Source organism: Ischnura elegans, chromosome 5 (genome assembly GCF_921293095.1).
Source record: "Ischnura elegans chromosome 5, ioIscEleg1.1, whole genome shotgun sequence".
Lineage (NCBI taxonomy): Eukaryota > Metazoa > Arthropoda > Insecta > Odonata > Coenagrionidae > Ischnura > Ischnura elegans.
In genome coordinates this window covers 66,746,946-66,767,761 of record NC_060250.1, presented here as the reverse complement: position 1 = coordinate 66,767,761, position 20,816 = coordinate 66,746,946, and the positions used below count along the sequence as shown (strand labels likewise).

The following is a 20,816-nucleotide window of genomic DNA, read 5'->3' as shown; positions in this document are numbered from 1 at the left end:
ATGGGTTGTTGCAAACATGAAGAAAACGATTCTTACGCAAACGAAGTAATCTCTGGAGCATAATGTTACAGAAGTGTTATCAGAGCTACTTTAAAAGTATTTTTCAGGTGTATATTTTATTTTAGAATGGGAAAATAAAAAAATCTGTATTTGAAACACAAATTACAAGATACATTTAGGTCGTGTATTTTTATATACCAAATACAAATTACAAATTTATTTCAAATACGTATTTTAAAATACTGCCCAGCCCTGATAGAGGAGGCCCAATTCCATCCCACACAAGGCTGATATCTGTTATCATTTCGATCGCATTTTTATCGGTTTTCAAAAGTGTCCGCGGCGAGGGGATGAGTGCATTGCGATACCCTTTTTCCAATATTTTGCCGTAAAATGTTTGCAATTGCAAGGATTAGCATTTGAAAGTTATGAAATTGATTGATCACATCATCATGTTTATAAATGTCGGTTAGCACCCCTAATTATACCTTATTTCCCCGTGAATCTCAGATCAATTTGTCCATCAGCGACGCGAGTGGCGAGTTGTGTAAACGCATTTAAGTGCGCGGTGGGTGACAATACGTTTAAGAGGCCGACTCGAGGATCCTCTTTGTAATATTCGTGATCCTACCTCTCCGGGGCCCCTCGCGTATTTTTCACCTCGGTCCGTCTCCGCGGTCCCTCTTTCAGGTACCCGAGGCGGTCGGATAAAAACCTAATACTACCGGCCTAATCAAAATTCAGGGTTTTTTTGTCTGAGTTTTTTATTTCCGGCTTGGACTCTATCTAGATTTTACTCGGTTTTAGCTCGTTCTCCTCTCTCTCTCCCCTTCTGGTGGGAAAGGAGGAAAGCGTTAAGTGGAACGTCTGTCTTATCCAGCTCATTTCAAATTCCTGCTCTGACGTCATGCAGTCTCTTTCTCCCTCCTTGGAATGACTGAATTTCTAAATGCTACTGTGTCGTTCTCCTTGGAGACAGCGCCATAATGTTTTTGCAAACTCATCCAGTTACACAGTTAAAAACGTGTGTGTTGGCCATGTTATACTAAAGTGGTCTAAGAATTACAATGTGAGTGAATTTGGTACGTAGGCTTCCGTGGTGATTAAATGGATTCTTCGGGTCCTAACCTTTTCTTTCTTTTTTCTAAGGACCTTAGATTTTTTAAGACCCGTAGAAGGTAGCTGGAATACGCCCGAAACGGTCATCTTCTAAAATGAATAAACGCGGCCTTAACCCGGAAAACATCCAGTGGATGAACTTAATTGCATTATTTATTCCAAAAGTTAAAAGCCTATTGTTTTGAAATTATCTTGATCTGCCATCGTATCATCGTATCCTGCCAGCTTCGTGTAGGGTTTAGGCTTGGGGTTAGTTTTAAACCAAACTTTGTATACAAGTCATGCTATTTCATTTCCACCACATCAGCTGCCATCGAGTGTGAATTATATCCCACACGATTGTTATTTTCACAGTACAGAAATTTTTCTCATTCAGTGACATTGTAAAATGAAATACCTTTGATAAGTGAACTTTGTAGTTGACCGGAATTTATTTTATCGTAATGGTATTTAAAATGGTGTAACATTACCATCGTGATAGTTAATATTGTCTTTTCAGAATCTACATAGGTCTGCTTTTAAACTTCTACTTTGACTAATTGATGCAAACGATCGAATGCTGGCATTATTGCTCAATCGGGAACTTATTCTCACAGCGTGATGTTGATGACGCAAGCATCGCGAATTTCACGTTACAATTCAAAATGAGAGGAATTAAATTCCGTATTCCATATGTTCTTTTCCATACTCAACGGTATTTTTTCAAAAACCCAGTCGCTGTGCTCTGCTTGAATTTTCATTTTTGTCATACACCATCCATATCTGCCGTTGCGCATCACGCCTTCCTCGGAACTGTAGCATATTTTTTTATTTCGAATCACTCGGTGAATTTTAGCGGCTGAAAATGTTGGTAATTTTTTCTTGGAATTCAGTTGGTTGATAAAAATCATTCGAAGTAACATTTGTCATCGCTATCATTTTAGTGTTTTTCTAAAGAAAATATTTTAATTAATATTTTGATTCAATGCGGAAACGCGATCTTCAACTGACAACAAAGAGAGCAACGTAATTCAAAGACTTGGAGAGTTGATAGCAATGCTATTTGACAATAAGATATTCGGACTTGACTAATCTTCCATAACATGATTGGGAAGAGGGTCGTGTTCAAACTTTCACATGTGTTACTCAAGATATTACTTGTCGGCATTGAGTGCTAGTGTTTCGTTTTGCCACTTTTTTCTGGTCGAATTGATGTGGTTGAAATATTAATCCAATCCAGGCTGCTATGGAAGATTGAGTTAACTGCTGAAGTCGATGGTAATCTTTTCAGAATTTTTTTCTTGAATTTTGAAATAAAACAACAAAATTTTCATGTTTTTTTCGATTAGAATGGGTCATTTACGAGGTCATCTCTGTATTTAGTGATCAACACTTACGAAATATTTGTCTTTTCCCGAACTTTTGCTCTATATGACTCAATGAAGGTGCTATTTTCCTTGCAATGCCGAACAATTAATTTCATTTATTGTCAAGGACCGGCACAGAGGTTGGGGGTATCCCAGTGACGGCATAGCTGCCCTGCACTTTGTCACTGGTTTTGCATATTTTAATAGCTTAGGAGAAACTATGACGTAATCAGTAACCTTTTCATCTCTTTGACTGAAATGCTCATCGTTGTGAATGTTATGACAAATACCGTAAAAAACGATATAACTGAGTAATTTACTTCAGACATTTGTAAAGAAATTTCCGAAAATTTGGTTCGGGGTGCTTACTTGACTCGAGGGAACCTAAGACTGCCAACTAATCGATGATTACTGGGAAACTTATTGACATATTGTGGTTATATCAGTACATTTTGGGAAAATTTGTCGACACTAAAGTTTGATCTGAAAAAATAGGTAAGCGATGTATCCTTGTGAGTATAATATTCGTTTAAACTGGACCCTTTATGATAGACGAAATACTTTAAACTTTTAGTAATGAGTGTGCCTGCAATCCCAATTGGCCCAATTTGAATAAGGTTCTTGGCACCCGCGACATCCCAAAATAACAAGCAGGGTTAGTTGGAATTTTGAATAGGCCCAACAACAGTCGCGAGTTCTTTATTCTGGTAAATAAGACAAGAGTGGTTACTGGGAAAAATCTCATTCTCTTGACGACGCACGACAGTCCGACGGGCTTTACACTGTAAAGTATTATTTTAAAGACTCGCTGGGAAACCTGGAGACATTATTTTTCATCTTTCAATCCTGTTTCGTCTCCTTCTTGTTCCCATGTAGTTTGCCCGCCGACGGTGTTCGACGCCTACTCATAACAGTCTTCAAATCCTTAGAATTTGGATGTGATAATTTTGAAATGGGTTATATTTATACGGCCAGTATTTTACTTTTTCTTCCTCTATATGTATTCTTAGATTTTTAAAACATGCACTTTTTGAACGGTTTTTAATTCCTTGCGAGGAATTGTCAAATATTATCTTTGAGTTTTGTGAAGTTGCTGAGAAGGCTTTGCTGAGAATTCGTCCTCGCGATATGCATTTTCATACTGCGTTCACCTATTAGTTCTGGGGGGATTCTAATTTCGCATCGGGTAAGGGAATTAGGGTTACAAGTTGAACAAGTATCTTCACATGGGCAATCTGCATGTTGAGATAGGGTTGTACTTAAGTGTTGCATTTCCATCTTTAGTCTAATTACCCGTCATTGTATCCATGAACTCTGCTCATGTTTTATATCCATTAAGCATTTTCTTCACTTCCTCCATGTTCCCCGCTTATTCTACGTCCTTTCTTTATCACGATTGCCAGAATCCCGTCACCCCTCAGGCTGCGTTTCACTATCTACGTCTCTTGTCTCGTCTTTATTTCCTCTAACAATATACTCTCCTCATTTACCAAGTCTAGCACTTGGTTAATGAGGAGATTATATATCTCGTCCCTATTCCTCTCCATTGATTTAACCTTCACCATTCCTATCCATACGCACGTCCCGAGCCTTATCGTCCACGTTTCCGGCCCACACAATTCTGCGATCCCTCTCCTTGCTACCGTTTCGTTTTCACTCCTGCCCCATGCTCTCCTGAAAAATTGATAAAGGCCTCCGTTGCTAGTATTTATCTCATACTGATCTCTGTACTGATGTGTGTATTTTCTTTTGCTCAAGTAGTTAATGTTTATGTCTAATTGCTCAAGTATGTCCCCATCTGCAGTTTTTTCGATAGATCGAAAACATGCAATTCCTCGGGTGATTTTGGAATTACATTGACCACCCCTTTTTAAAAAATATCATTCAATTTGTATCCCTAACGAGCATGCTGCCTACGCATTTCCTGCGCCGGAAGACTGCAAACACTGTCGCGTGATAATGGGGTTTCCGCACGATATCAGCTTTTATACTGACGGATAGGTTTAATTAGCGGCCGGAAAACGATTCGAAACTTATTTTAGAGTGAAAAAATGTACGTAACTTCAGAGAATGTAACTTTAAAATATTGTTTTAAGACTCTTTACGTCTTGATCCCAGTATATCTATTTTTCGTACGCATCAAATTTAATCCTTTCCAGTTCCGTAATAAATTTTGAATATTCAGAATAATTAACTTAATACGAATGATTCGACTGGAGGTATTGGGTCAGTGTGGTGGCTGAAGTGCTGGCTTAACACTTAGGGGTCCCTCATCAAATCCCAGCGGTGGAAGATATTTTTCAAAGACTGCCCGATTCGTGGTTGAGTGCGTATACATTAAGCTGTGTAAGAATGCTTTTTGTGCTTTATTTTTTTAATAGCAGTGCCATTCTTTTCCCTGTATTTAGCGAACTCCTATGATGAAAACGAAAGAGAGCGAAGATTACTATAGTAGTAACTTTCCGGTATTCCTCGTGCTCAGTACTTAAAGCAAAGCACCGGCCGTCACTATGATTACAGAGGTATATTTCCATATATATCTGATCATCTCCTTCTTGGAAGCCTTTAAATGATGTCTACACTCTAAACAACTGATTCATGGATCATCTAATTTCTTAAATTGGTTTGAATATTGTTGTCAAGTGTTCTTCCTGGCATTGTGAAGCTGAAATTGTCGAAATTTTACGTGCATACGTTTGATATGGAATTTGAGTAATATTACTAATTTTTAATTTTAATTTTAGTAAAAGAGCCATTTTACTCATTTTGAACCATTATTCGTAATGAGCGACTAGTTGATTATTGAGTTTCCTCCCTTACACCGCGTCAAGTCATCAAGAAAGCCCGCCTGATCCAGCACAGCTCATTACTGTGAACCAAAAATAAACTTTATTTGCTTCTAGTAATGAATACACATTGCTTAGTTGTAACTAATATATTTATTTAGCGTTTGATTAAAAAGAAAATGTCTGTATTCTCAAAATTTCTTCCTTAAGTCAATCAATGTGACCTTCTTCGAAAATCTATTTTCCTACGAAGTTCCATGATCTACGCCAATTCATTGGCTATTACATAATTAGAAGAAAAAGAAAAATATTAGAGCAACAAAATGTGACACAATGAGGGGATGACACAATTATGACGGCTTATATGCGTTGCGAAATGTGAGGAAACGGAAACGAAATAATTACATGACCCGACGAAAGTTCAAGGTTAGTCATGATATTCTTGTATTTGTTGCCAATTGAGATTGGCGTTGCCCTCGAGTTTTCCTCGCGATGATCTCTTCCTCTTTTCTCCTATCGATCTCTCACGCCATCTCGGAGAGAGCGTTGAAAATTTTTAGTCCTTCCCGTGCCTCTCCTGGTTTTCTAATGCAGGGAAACCATAACGACCATCCCAGTAATCCGTGATATATCGTGATGTCTTTTAACCTGCGAGAAGCGTGAAGCATTCCGTGACGTATACTGTGACGTTGTAATGCTGGGTGGAATCGGGTGACGTGACTGTTCGTGGAAAAAAATGAGCTGTGACGTGTTACCGCTCCACTGCCGAACATAATCCTCTATTCCCTGCCAATCAAGTAGTGACTCACCGTGTTATTCCGATGTGTCATGGGAATTAATGCGTGGGGGGTTAACGCGAGACATTAGGGGGTCTTTTGCCCTATAATTCTACGCGGAAGATATTGGTTGTTTTCCTGATGTTGGCTGAAGCTTTTTTTTTTTAAGTTTCCTAGCATTAGACTCGTAATTGGATTCTATTGTATTTTAATTTTAGAGGTCTCAGTGGGATTTTGTTTTTAGAAGTTGCTGAATTTCGTTGTATCAAAAATTAAATCAAATACTGATTTTAATGGTCCGTTTCTTAAGGTATTGAAGCAAATTGTTCCCTAAATAGAAAAATTCAATGCAACCCAAAGCCTTACAAATATAGTCCACCCTGAAGAGTACTTCGCTCTTGTACTTCTAGAAATATAGTTGTACGGATGTAGTAGTATATATGTTTAAATATTTTAAGTATTTAATTGATGAAAATATTTTCCATATATTGAAGTTTAATTACATGTATTTTAATGTCGGTATGCTTGAACTATCCGTAGAAAACGTCGATTTCTCCATTTCCATTAAATCACTTACATTGCAGGATTATTATATTCTGCATTGTATGGTTTATAGATATAATATTTAAGTTAATTGAACATCTGTTTCCTTGGGTGTATGGCAGCTCATTCATATATTTTTCCCAGGAAATTGTAGTGAATTATTTAAGAAAAATTCAATTTTGGCGTTAAATTCCAGTGTTTTTTCTGTTTTTTTTTCATAATCTCTGGTATATCCTGTAAAGGTATAGTGTTTTTTGTAACTAGCCATAGAGTGAATAACTTGAGGTTTTCGTCTTCATTAAAGATGAATCCTTATCATGATCACGGCAACATGCGCTCCTCGTCTGTCTCCTTCAGTCCATTGGCTTTCGCTCCTGACTTATTATCTTTCCACCCGAATTGGAGTGTCGAATCGTGCGCCGCGTGCTTGAAATACCCTGATGGTGGTGATGAAACATGCTTGGAAGGACTTAGTGGATCAAGTATGCGTGATGCGTTCTTAATGTCCGCATGAACGAAGTGACCTAAGATTTGCTGCGATAAAATAAGGCGTCCGATTTGCTTACTATTTTCTTTCATATTTTTTTGCTAAATTATATCGGTCATACCTACTTGAATATTTAGTAGAAACTATACAGAAGTCAAGCAGTGTATAAATTGATTTCTTTGCTCGATAATATTTCTCCTTGCGTATCTTTTATCTTAAAATACTTTAATGCATGATTCATTGAATGTAGTTAGTGTGGTATTAGAGAGGAAATGCATTTCATTATCAGTAAATATGCAATATTGCCCTTTTCTACCGACTGACGTGGTAAAATGTGATTAACCCCTTACAGCTCTACGAAATCATATTTGTAAACCCTTCATTATAAATGCTATTTATTCATGTGCGCAAAGAAAATAGCATTAACACGTCAAAGACGAATGAAATGCCGTTATTATTAAGTATATTACGCCGTGGCAGGAATCAATGTTACATGAAGTAAAACGATGGCAAACAAGAATTCTACTTTTTGTTACACATTAAAATGAATGCAAATTGATCTAAAATATGTTTATCATCTATGAAAGTCACACTTTTTGCCTAAATTATATGGAAAATAGTTTTGATTAAATCCATATTTATTGATTAATTTGCTAATTTTCTTGCTTTTTTCCCTAATACAGCTTTTCAATCTTAAAGGACTTCATTTAATATATCAATATTCTTTACTATTCTTTCACAGAGAAAATAATATTCCCTAAAATTCTTTTCTCTGTGTAATTTCTGTGAATCTTGTAGCTGCTACTCGGAGTCACCTCAACTATCAGTCTGAATGTATCTGTATCGGTTGGTATAGTTTTTCCTTAATCTTTTAACATGCCGGTTGGGTTTGGTCGTTAGCGTCTAGTTTTGGAAAACTTTCCTATGCTAATAAGAAATTACGGTAATTTTTTTTATTTCCTCGTGTGTGTTTCCTCATCGCCATTCGCCTCTTCGTGTTGAGAGCGCTTGAGTGCATTCTTGCTATCATTGGGAGTTGTGTAAACTCAACTAAGTACGTGGATTCGTTTTTTACACAAAGCTTGTGTGGCGTGGCACTTATCGATAAGCGCAGGCTGAAGGCGACATAAGGTTTCTCAACGCCTTCCGCACGAGCCCTGGAGGGAACCCCAGGCTCAAATTACCCGTTTCTAATGGAACAAGTAGCTCAGACTAGAGGTGGGTTAAACTGTTCATTTTTATGAACCGTTCACTTTGATCCTGTTCAGTAAAAAGAACAGTTCAAAATATCGGTTCATAGTGAACAGGTAGGGTCATTCGGTAGAAAATATTGTTTATCATGCGTTTAGAGTACATGAAAGCTTAGTGTGGTATCGTAAGGCTTGTGGAGAGTGTTATGGTAATTTCGAGCAAGAATCGCGTTTTAAACAATATTTTTGGAGATGCATCCACATTAAAAAATTTCATCGTAGGCGCCAAAAACTAAGTCCAAAGATCATCTTGGTAAAGGGGCCGAAAAAAATGTTCCACAATCATGAGTTCAATCGTTTTCTAAGTTCATGAATCGCGTTTTAAACAATATTTTTGGAGATGCATCCACATTAAAAAATTTCATCGTAGGCGCCAAAAACTAAGTCCAAAGATCATCTTGGTAAAGGGGCCGAAAAAAATGTTCCACAATCATGAGTTCAATCGTTTTCTAAGTTCATGAATCGCGTTTTAAACAATATTTTTGGAGATGCATCCACAAATCCACAAATGTTCAAAAAACGAAATCAAAATGAACGCGATATCCCAACTGAACGCCCCGAGGAAACTAATATTTAATCTAATATTTCGAACGGTTTGAAAGAACTGATATTTTAAATATCAGTTGAAATATTAGTTATGTCGAACGGTTCGAATGAACTGATATTTTAAATATCAGTTCAAATATTAGTTAGAACGAACGGTTCGAATGAACTGATATTTTAAATATCAGTTCAAATATTAGTTAGAACGAACTGTTCAGTGGCGAACTGTTCGTTTTCGTCGACGGAGGGGAATAGTAGAGAAAGAAGGGGAGGGGCTCGGTCGTCTACGACGCACTTCGGCGGCCTTGGATGGCCTCCGTCGTAACCGCCATCTGTTGTACCCACAACGCACTTGCTCGAGTAAGCTGCAGTTCAAAATGCCTCTTGATGATCATACCTACTGTACCGAGTATGCCGCAATTGTGCAGTGCCGACATGAACAGTGAACAGGGTGTTTTAGAGAACGGTTCATTTTCGAACCGGTTCATTTCAGTGAACAGTTCGTTTTGGCAGTTCGGTTCTTTTTGACCCATCTCTAGCTCAGACCAACTCTTCCACGGCCAATCGCTTAATTCATCCTTGCTTTCCTCGAAAAATTGCCCGTCATTGTAATTTTGAGGTGTTTTCGACAAGCTTTAAATAATCCGTCGTCTTTGAGCATAATTAATTTTAATAATCAATTGGCTATGTTATTGTTACTGTCATACATTTGAAAAAAGAATTTTGTGTAATAAATGTACTCCACTTTCAGTTTTTTATTTCGGTCTTCAGTCAGAATTTTGAGATGAGCTCGACAGCAGAAACCCTATCCATATCAAAAACAGGAATGAAGTCAAAAATTGGCTGCCGTCGAAGTTGTGAATTATTTCGAATAGCTTTTAATAATCCGTCTTATTTACACACAATTGATTTAAATAGTTAACAGGCTATGTTATAGTTAATGTCATGCATTTGAAGAAGGATAATACGTGCAAAAAAATTTATTCCACTTTCATTTTTTTTTGTTTCGGCCTTTCTTCAGAATTTTGAGATAGACTCGATTGCAAAAGCCCTATAAGTATCAAAAACGGAAATGGAAGTCCCATTTTCAAATTGATCTAATTAAATATGTGAATTGAAGGGGAAATTGCTATTTGTGGAGAGGATTCATGCCGGGGTGATTCGCACAATGATCCATATGTGAACCTGCCTCAACCTCGAGAATACCTATAATTATACTTTATAACTAATAATTATAACTAGGCCCTGGCAGGCCGGGGAATTCCACAACTGAAATTGCCCCCACCCCCTTCCGAGAGATACGGTAAGCGTAGTTCGTGTGACTGAACTCCCTGAAATGTGAAGAACCTGCGGTCATTGTAAAGAAAGAACTTCCCCCCTCCACGAAAACATTTTCTTGCTACGGTATTTGTAATAAATGTATATTTTTATTTTACATGAGATAGAAATACCCTTAATGTCGCAATCCTTTCGCCAGACTTGATTCAGTGCATTAATTTGTTCCGGAAACGAACATTATGGTTTTTAGTATATCTTACACAAATACCTTTCCACGTGTAAACCTCTTATCTTTCCTTTTTGTGGCCTGTAGGTTTGCATCCACGATCCGCCACCGAGTCGTTACCGAAGGAACCTTAAATGCAAAGAAGTCACTCATAAGTCTATTTCTAAAGTGCTTCATTTTGTCAATTCAAATCATATTGTTTTTTTTTATTTCCTAAATTTGATTTCAATTCCATTGTTTTTGCTTTAGTGTATCTTTGTTGTATATTATTTATGTATCAAAAGTTTATCTGTAAGACAATTTTGTTATGCAACAATATGCACAGTATTACGATTGTATTTCTGTAGTTGATCCCTACGTCAGGCAATAGCCTCTGGTATCACCTAAAGCACCAAATTTGATTTATCACCTATATTATTTAAATTTTCAAATTTTTTAGAAACAATGAATATATTATTGTTATTATGTTGCATTTTGATGTGCATAATAAATTCTCAAGGATTGAGTGTTGATTATGATGAAAAAGGGAATAAGGGTGATGGAGAGATCTAGAGCGTGGAGTGAAGTATATTAAGCGTATAGTGAGAGCTTAACACGTGAAGAAGGGAGAGGAAGGTGTGTAATCCTTGGAAATGGGGCATGGAAGGGTTGTCGTTTTTGACGGCGAGGAGGAAGGAGGCAGTTATCGGGTTGAGTGAGGCTTTAGTATTGGAGAAACCATCTTGAGGAGAAAACCCTCTCGCGGGTAAACTCACAGTCAGAGTTTTAACCCGCAGGGCTCTCCGTGGCCATATCTTCAATGTGAATGACTACCTGCCAGAGTATCATTCTATGCTCAGGGACATAAGTTGAAGTCTTGATTTTTCATCTGTCGGTCTTCATCGATATCTTGAAGCACTCGGGTACCTATTGGATTTCGCATTGCCAATAGTGTGTCCTAACGAGAACTTTTTTTTTTGTAAATTCAACGTAATTAAAGCACTTGTCTATTTCCACACTTCTTTATGTCTACCGAAACCTGGGTCGATAGATATAAAGAAGTTTGGAAATAGACAACTGCTTTTATTATGCTAAATATCAAAGATTTCCACCGAATTACGCCGAAAACTGTATCTTTTATTTTTTGTCCATTTTTATCTTTCCATAGACTGAGAAATCTCAAAATTGGTGTTGTTGTGCTTTTCTCGGGTTTTACCCCGAATGTGATAATTGTAGGCGGACACATTTGGTGTAAAGAAAATAAGTTACCAAAAATTAGCTCGTCGAAAAAAATAAAATAATGGGGAAGAGAAATAAATATTAAGAGGTTGTGGGTCGAATGCGAAAAATACTCATGGATGGATAAAATGAAGTCGAGAGAAAGAAACCCCCCCAAAAAATGTGAGCTTTTAAAGGAACTTAAAAACTGATTTCCAACCCTGGAAATTTATATCATAATCCATGCAGTGTTTCACAAGCCAAATCAGCAGACATGCGGTGGATTCAAGAATTTCGCTAGCGCAGCATGAGCTTTTAACACCGTCTCCGACACCAAACTAAAGCGGTATGTTAAAATCAATTCCTTGAAGGCAAAAGAAAGTCCCCAGGGAAGTGTCCGATTGGTACAGTGAAGGGCTGTGCGGTAGGGCGGATCGCAAAAATCGATTTTTTTCAAATCCATCTGGCCCAATGAAAAAAAGTTGTGGGACCGATCAAAAATAAGGCCTGAAAAATTTGAGACCTGTACGTGAACCCCTGACCCTCGCTCAAATGCAGTTTAGGGGGGGAGGGTCAAAATTCGAAAAATATAATATTTTATGGTCATTCCCTGTAGATTTTGCCGAGTTACTGCCCTTCTAGGGCAAAAATTTCGTGCATTTTGACGTATCTGCCACCGTTTAGCCACAAAATCGACTTTCCTTGTTGGTTCCCTTAATTACATAATCTATCTCCGTTCAGTGATTACGTTCCTCAGTAATTTCTCCTCCTCATCCGATTCACGTGCCACAACTAATTTACAATGGAAAGCATAATGTCACTCTCCACCCGTATATGCAGCGCGTGATGCAATGCATAATCGAAAGACCGCAAGAATTTTTTCTAAATCTACATACTACCCCGCAATCTGCCTCAATAGGCGTCTGGCGGGGGTGTTAGGACACCAGCTGTTTTAATATAATGAGGAAATGCTCTAACGAAGTTACGCCTAACATTTATTAAAGTCCTTTATCATGTGGGGGAAAAACTAATTCTCATACCAATCCGTTCGACAAGATATCTCTCTTAATTTACCGTTTCTGTCGGACCTGGAAATGTAGTGGTGTTATATTATGATGTTATCAGTGTAGCTTTTAAAGATATCCATTCTTAATTGCTCAATCAATCTAAGCCCAGCGTACAGTCTGCAGCGGCTCCCAACCGTTCCAAATCCGTATAACGCTTTCTATATGCCCGTTGCAGTTTTAGACGGTTTCATTTGTATTATTTGTATTTCCTTTGTACTTTAGATACCTTCCAGATGGATGGACCTTTAGTAGGAGCTTCATTTATCATCTCCACCTTATTTACTTTTTTACTTATTTATTATCCACTTTAGTTACTACATTTATCTTAACGAAGAATTTCGGTAAAATGTTTTTATTTTTTATCTCACTACGATAGTTACCGAACCAAAAAAAATCGCGCTTCAAACCTCAGAATACCACCAGTCTATACACGGCGCATCCAATTCAATATATACTTCTCAATATTAATATAACAGATTGAACCCATTTTTCAGGGCTTGACTTTTTCCTGGCAAATAGCAGCGATGATTCCCCCTTGCAATTTAACCGCGTGAGATTGCTGAACGTAGATGGTCGGTAGAAAACGGAAATGCCTAATTTGAGTCCGCGTCCGCGAAGAAAATATTCCAACGCCCACGCAGCGTCGCGGATACCAGAGCCGCAGGCCGATCCCTTCCCCTCCACGCTCGCTTCTCCCCCTCCCACGCCTCTAATGCAGCAAAATTCATCCCGCGCATGCTGCTAGGAGGTAGTTTATCTTTGATAATATAAATCAGAAGATGGTAGAAGGTAAAAAACGATGCGTTGTGAGACGACTTGTCCCTTATTTGGAGCATCGTCGGCGTTAAACAAATCGATGTTACCAACTTTTAGAGAATTGATGAAATATTTTTAGATCTGCGCACGCAGGAAAGGAGACTACGGTCTATGAAGACGCCTCTCGAGTGGCTATGAAGGTTTGGGAACTTAGGTTATGCACTTATATTCCGGTATTGTCCGACAGCTGTGACTAAATGGATTAATAAGGGTGAAGGCCGCCGGCGTACCCTCCCCGCTACCCTCTCGAACGCCCCGGATGCACCAAAATTCACACCAAGTGCGTCTTTCTTCGTTAGTCTTACTAATATTTGATGTATCAGCATCGTCGGTAGCTTCCTCCTAATGGCATGGTTACGTTATGAAACGTAGAAATTCCCATTTTTAGGTAATGACCTAATCAAAGTAATTGAATTTGGCATGCCTTTATCCGACAGATGTTTTAGCTGTCGGATAAAGGCATGTCTTTACTGTCTTATTTACTTCTGCATGAATTATTGATTCTAGTTCATCCTGAGCGATGCATCTGTGAGATTTCCCCAGCTTTCCTTTCACCATTCTTTATGGCGCTTGAGGGCTTGTACTCAATGCAGTGCATGGATAAAGTACTAGGATTCAGGAAAGGAAGATGTACCAGGAGAAAGGCCTGCTCTTTTGTCGCTCCATTGCGGCCACCATGCTTACGTGTGTGGTGCGAGGGTTGCATAGTATTAGGCCCTCCCTGAAATACTTGTAAGCTGGTGTCAGGAGATGAGAGATATGCAAATAAATGTATATGCTTCCTTGAAAAGTATTCTATTCCGTATTGATTGTGATTCTTTTATCAAGATTTTCTTTCCCTCTTCATCGTCCAACTCACACCGCATTCCTTACCAAGTTACTCCAGATACTTTCCATAGTAACTGCATTTTTGTGTGTTCTACCTGCCCAGTATGTACTTACCTGCTGTTAATTTGTCTCAATGCAGTTCATTCATCATTATCGGTTTTAATTTGATTAAGGGACCACATATAGATTACATTCACTGTTATTTATAATGGCACAAATAAAAAATAATTCAAAAATTTTTGATAATAGATCAACAAGATGGTAATAGATTGGTGAACAATCAATTTACAAATATCAAATTTCTAGTTTAAAATTGTTTTACCTGGTGAGCCGAGAATTTAGATATATGTACTCTAGTAATTCTTCGTTAAAAATATAATCATATAATCCCTTGAAAAAGCGACCAGCATCGGTCGGGAAACGTTGGGGCCACCCAAAGCATTGACACAGCGACATAGCCCAAAAGTTTTTAATCATTATGTACTCTAGTGTTAATTGTATTCCAAAACTCCATTCTACACCTGAGTTTCTTCCTCTATCATTTCATTCCTTCAATAAAAAGTGGCATAGTAACACTGCACAGCCTCTATTACCTTTCACAATAATGCTAATACATATTTCTCAGATATGTGTGTGGTTCTTAAGGAGATGATGCTGGATATTTGTTGATTTTTTTATTCAATGTGCTCTGTAGTTTACTTACCTGTCATCTTTATTGTCATTGCAGAGCTATGGAATCCATTACAAAAGGGAGCAAGAAATAGAAGTCATCACGTATGTGGACTTTGTGGACTATGATGGCCCAGCCTTCCGTGCGGGCATGCGTGAAGGTAGAAGACATATTTATAGCTAACCTACATTTATTTCTTGATAGTAGTACTTCATATATTTTTATTCTGTTACTATTAATTAATTTTGGTATAAACTCTTTTAGTCCTCTTCTCTAAATGGAAAATGATGAGTACATGAACACTCAGCTATTGTTGGTGTTAATGGACTAAGGTTATGCCTAAATAAAACTCTCCATTCAAGATTCTTGGGCTCAAACTGTAATTTATTTTCATTTACAAGAGATGATTGAGTTCTTCTTAAGCATATATGCAGCTAGAGATTGTGATTGAGTGATGATAACACTCATAAAATTTGGTGATTTGTCCAAACAAATGGCCAACAACAATTGCAACTGCCTAGTGCTTTGGGATGCTCAATAGGATTGTCAAAGACCTCTGTAATAATTTTTCAGCATGGATATACTAACCTTAACACTTAATACACGTGCAATTAAGAGATTATACCTATGCCATCCAAGATATAATATCCTCCATATTTTTCTTCTTACATCTGTTTCATTTTCCCTTTATTTCAAAGTGCCAATGCACGTGCAAGAGACTTAAAAATGCTGTGGGTGTGTATAGTTGCAGTGGAGTGCACCTTATGTATGGCAATAATTCATTTGTCAAAATCCTGATTAAAATATTCTCTTGGGAATTATTTGAAGTCTATATTTCATATCTGATTGTTTCATGTATTAAGCTCTTGTTCCATGGGCATTTTAAAGCTCTACCACTCATTATTTTCTTTTCAAGGTGATGTCATCCTATCCATTAATGGGCATGACATGGAGAAAGCAGATCATAAGACACTTGTGAGCTTTATAAAGAACTGTGATAGCAGAATGAGGATGGTGGTATTATTTGAGGACTGTGTAAGAAAGGTAAAGTATGACATCACTTTCTCCAGTCAACATATGACTCTCTTTTTTCATTGGTTCCTATTCAGGAGAGAAGAAGTAAATGGATTTGCCATCATTATATTATCTTGATATTTCTTTTCATTTTGACTTTGAGCACAAGACTCATTTTTATGTTTTTTTGTTGTGTGCAAATAGTCTCTTTGATTCTGAAAATATATATTTTGTCTATGTATAAAAATTAGTAATAGGTATTTTTCTATGGTACAATTTTAATATTCCTGTCTTAATCATATCACCGTACTAATTCAGTACATCCCGCAGTATGCTTCTTATAAAAGAAGGGATTAGTAAAAATTATATTTACTCCATATTTTTTTGGAGTAATGGAGAAGGTAAATCTTAATTTAATAATCATAGGAATGCACTGAATGCATTTCTGTCCATTGTTGCTGCCTCTGCATTTCTGTTCATTGTTGCTGCCTCTTTTTTTTATTGCTGCAACCATCTATACTGTCATTTGTAATTCTTTTCTTTTTCAGGTTGAGCTGCACCTACGCTACATCGAATTGCAGCGGCTACTTCAAGCAAAAACGTCAGAATTGGACCGCCTTTGCAGGCGAGAGCGGGACATACTGCAAGGTCACTGGAAGAGCCGCAGCTTGCCATCTGCCAGGAAACGAAATGGAGGCAATGGCAGCATCACTGGTGCTTGGGGACCCATCATGAGGTCTGGAGACCTGGAAGATGCGGAAGCGGTGGCTGCCGCTGCTGCAGCAACTGCCACTGACCGTCTCACCCGCGCCTACGCCATGGCGGGCCCCCAGCCTGGACCAGAGTGGGTCCATCAGCAGCAACAGCAGTTCTACCGAGGACTCCAACCTGGCTACGAGGGCCACCACAATTCTTCCAGGGGTCATCATTCATCGCGGGACTCAAAGGGCTCGTCTAGGGGAGAGGGGTCGAGGCAAGAGGGAGGAGGCAGTCGCAGAGGAGGTAATGAGGGCAAGACAAGAGGCTCGGAAAGGGACCGAGGCTCGTGCAACCCGTGTGTGCGTCATGGTGGTAATAAAGATGGGTTGGGTTTAGAGGCTTACGACCTCGCAAGTCCTTGCTGCGACCCCAGATGTGTCCCATCTGCAAAGCGGCGGCCTCGCTCAAAATCCAAAGAGGCTCGCAGTGAGTCCAAAGGTACTGTCACTCAGTTGTTGCACGAGTTCAGAATCAAAATTTCAGTTCAGTAAAATTGCTTGTATTGGTGTAGTAGGGTTTAAAATGAATGTTACTATTCATTTTGAATCATTTTAATTTTTTTCTTTTATTTTCTGGGCTCTCTTTTTTTTCATTTTTAGGCAAGTATTCATTCATTTTGGATGGTAAATATTTAGATTTTTTCTCATTATCATATACATATACCTACAGTAAGAATTTAGCTGTCATATTGTTTTTTTGCCTATGTATTAGTGTAGTGTACCCATTTAAAATTAAAGCCCTTGCTAATGATTGGTCAAAATGAAATTTTTTTTGCCGGGTTAAAACGTACTTCCACAGCAATTTGAGTACTTTAACCAAATTTAGCTCGTAACAGTTTGATCATGGGATTTCATTGATTTCGTAATGATAATCTCCTAGCTATGATGCATATCAAGTCCGTATTTACGCAGCATTGTTTGGTTTATTTGGTTTTCAGTATCAAAGGTATCTCAGCATTTTTTCCCTATTTTAATTTATTTGATCTGTGTTTTAGCATGAATGTGTAGTGCTTGTATGTGTATCACCATATTTTTACAGTTTGGTAAATATGGCCTCTCAGTTTTTATTTGAGATCATTACTCTCTGTCCTGTGCAGAAATTGAATATTTCATTATATTGAGTATTAAAAGGGTTTAAATTCCATTGAAATTTTATAAAATATGGAGGTCTTTGCTTTCATAAGTAAATAGCATCAAATTTTTTTGGTTTGGCTAAATGTACATTCTAATACTTAAGTAATTTTATTTTAATATTGTTGTGGGAAATGGCATCAGTTGCAGGAAATTTTACTTTTTGAATTAATACCTTTATTTGATTATTTTAGTGACAAATGTATCATGATATTGTGTAGTAAAAATACTGTGTTCTTGTTTACATATCTGAAGTGCTTTAATTCAAAATTCTTTTGCAATGAATCTACTTATTCTGTTTTCATTTATTGCAAGAGGGTATTATTACTTGTTTCTCATCCAAGTCTTGATGACTCTCACGTATATTCAAATCATTGAAAAATTTAGGTGTACCATCGTTCACAATCTTCTGTTTTTTTTCATCTTCAAATTTCTAACTAGAAAATTTTAAATTCCTTTTCAACTCTTAATACTTATCTTTAAATTACGGTTTCAGTGAAATTTTGATGGCTGAAATGGTTCTAACAATTTGTTTTGCCTGTCTTTTCCAGGAAATAAAGAAAAAAGTAGTCGCCCGCCTCCTAGTCCTTGTCAGCCCATGGCACCAGTGTCTACCAGTAATCAACCAACATCCCCACCATCATCCACTGCCCCAACAACCACAACTGCTGCTCACACCTCAGTTACCACAACCACAAGGCCTCGCACATCTGCCTCAGCTGCCCCCATTAGTCATTGCAGCCTTCACTCGTGTACATCCAGTGAGCTGAGTAGTGGCGCATCGTATTCTACATCAGTCAGCACAGACTCTCTGTTTTGGGATGCGGAAACCGGTTGGGGTCCATCGACACGCAGAGCAGGTGGTCCCATGCCTTCCATGGCCCCTCCCCCTCCGCCTCCTACGATTCCAGCCGTTAAACCAAAGTCATGGGACAATCTCACAACCAAAGCATTTGGTGGCTATGGTTTCGGCTATGGCTATCTCGATTCTGGTGGCACTCTTGGGCCGATCGGTAGAAGTGTGGCCATGCCAGGTCAAGTGAGGCCCCCTCCAAGGGCTGGAACACCTCAGCAAATGCCCCCGATGCAGCAACGTCAGCCAGGATTCGTGCCCAGACCAGGGGAGACTGGGCAGTGGAAGTTAGTCGGGAGGGGCAATGGGAACGGAGGGAGGGGTGGATCAATTTCTTGTAGTGCCCCTAAGTCAGCCGAAAGTTTACTTCTTTCTCATTATTATGAGTCAGGGGAGTCGGGAATGGTTTCTGATTCTAGCTTAAGTTGTGAGTGTTTGGATGGCAGTGGATTGGTGGGTGATGAACGTCAGCTATTTCTGAGCTCGTCAAAGAATGTGTCTCGGGAAGCCCTGCTGTACCATGCGCAAGCTTCGAATTCTAGTTTGTGTAGTTGTGGAGGACCAAGTTCATCTCAATCTCAAGGATTATCAAGTAAGGCATGCCAAACTGATATAAATAGACAACTTCATGCAATTACACATTCGGAGATCACAAGACTTTGAACCTTGAAGTTACTAACAAAAAAATTTCTTCCATTTGTATTATTTTATAATGTGCTCAGAGTATTTAAAGTAGCTTCAGCAACCAATTGTGTGAGTGATTTGGTGCGTTTATGAAAATGTTTCCCTAAAATGCAAATGGCCATAGCAAAATATATTCCAGACTCAAGTGCATTCCATAATTTATCAAATTGAATATACATGTGTGAATTATTTCATATAAACTGGAGCCAAATATAATGATGCCATCTGAACAATTCTGAAGTGATAAAAAGTTTCCTATGGATGCGACAATAATATTTTTTTTCATGGTGCAGTCACAATTTTTTTTAGTTCTACCAGTACTAATCCTATATAAGGATTAAATTGCAATTTCCTGTATGGAATTGCAGCTTCTTGAACACAATTTGATATGAATTTTCTGAGATCTGACTTACATTCACCCATAGCAAGCTCAAATGGATCCATATTTCAATGGTGCTTATGATATTTGCATGAAAAAATACTCAGATTTGTTTTTGTTATGTGTTGTACCCCAAGCATTTACTCCATTATTTTTACACTTCACTGTTTGTAACTGCAAAAATAATTTTGCCTATTTTTGCTTACTCTTTCTAGTCCAGTGTGAACAACGACTTAACATCAGAACTATGTGAATCTATTTTTCTGATAATCTTTGTTGAGAATCAGCACAACCATGAATGAAATACACATTTTCTTTACTAATTATTCAATAACTCTGTTTCATTGAATATTATGAGTGATTAATTGATAGTAGTTATGTACTATGAAAACAATATTTTACGTATAGCTGCAATTAATTTGCTTTCTTCCATGGCATTAGAGTATTATTCTCCTTCCCAAACATCTGTGAGTCCCACTCATTTGCAACAAATACTATACATAGTGCCCTGAACTACCACTTCACGATAAATCAAGAAGTTTTTATTCTAGATGTATACTATGTGGATTGTGGATAGATCACACATACTGTGTAAATAGTCTGCTACATATTAGAAATCATTTGTGGAAATATTAATATCACTTGATCGTTGACAGTTGAAGGAATCAGTGGTGCAGCGAGGATGGGTGTTGGAGGATAAAAGCCCCCCAGAACTCAGAGAAATTTTATATTTTAATCCATTTTACTTAATTGGATAAATAGTAGGTACTTATAGAATAGTGTAAGTATTGATAAAATATCCCTCAGAAAGACAGAAAACTCACCATTTTGAACAATTTCCCTTCAAAATTTTCTGGTGGAGGGCACCCGCATCTCCAGTATTCCATACCCCCAGTATTAGTTGTGCCTAAAACCCCCCAGCCTTAATTCCCAGCTGCGCACCTGGAAGGAATGGGTGTTTTACTTCTGTCTCATCTAAACAAATTGTGAGATTGCCAGTGTGTGGGTTCCCTGTAACATTGAGTCGATTCTCACAATTGGCCCATTGAATTCTCCTTATTACAA

At 38.0% G+C, this 20,816-nt stretch overlaps 1 protein-coding gene across 2 annotated transcripts in view; it reads left to right on the top strand.

Moving 5' to 3' along the window:
* The window catches only part of LOC124159013, a 151,677-nt gene extending 131,599 nt beyond the window's left edge, over positions 1-20,078 (top strand). Inside the window, exons 3-6 of one of the 2 annotated variants that reach the window (XM_046534495.1) lie at positions 14,990-15,092; positions 15,849-15,976; positions 16,495-16,948; positions 18,387-20,078. In XM_046534495.1, the coding sequence (XP_046390451.1) occupies positions 14,990-15,092; positions 15,849-15,976; positions 16,495-16,948; positions 18,387-19,351 (1,650 nt within the window). In that variant the 3' untranslated portion in view covers positions 19,352-20,078. Of the gene's footprint in view, positions 1-14,989; positions 15,093-15,848; positions 15,977-16,494; positions 17,144-18,386 lie in introns of both variants that reach the window. The other variant, XM_046534493.1, reaches the window with a different exon arrangement.
* Positions 20,079-20,816: the final 738 nt, after the last annotated feature.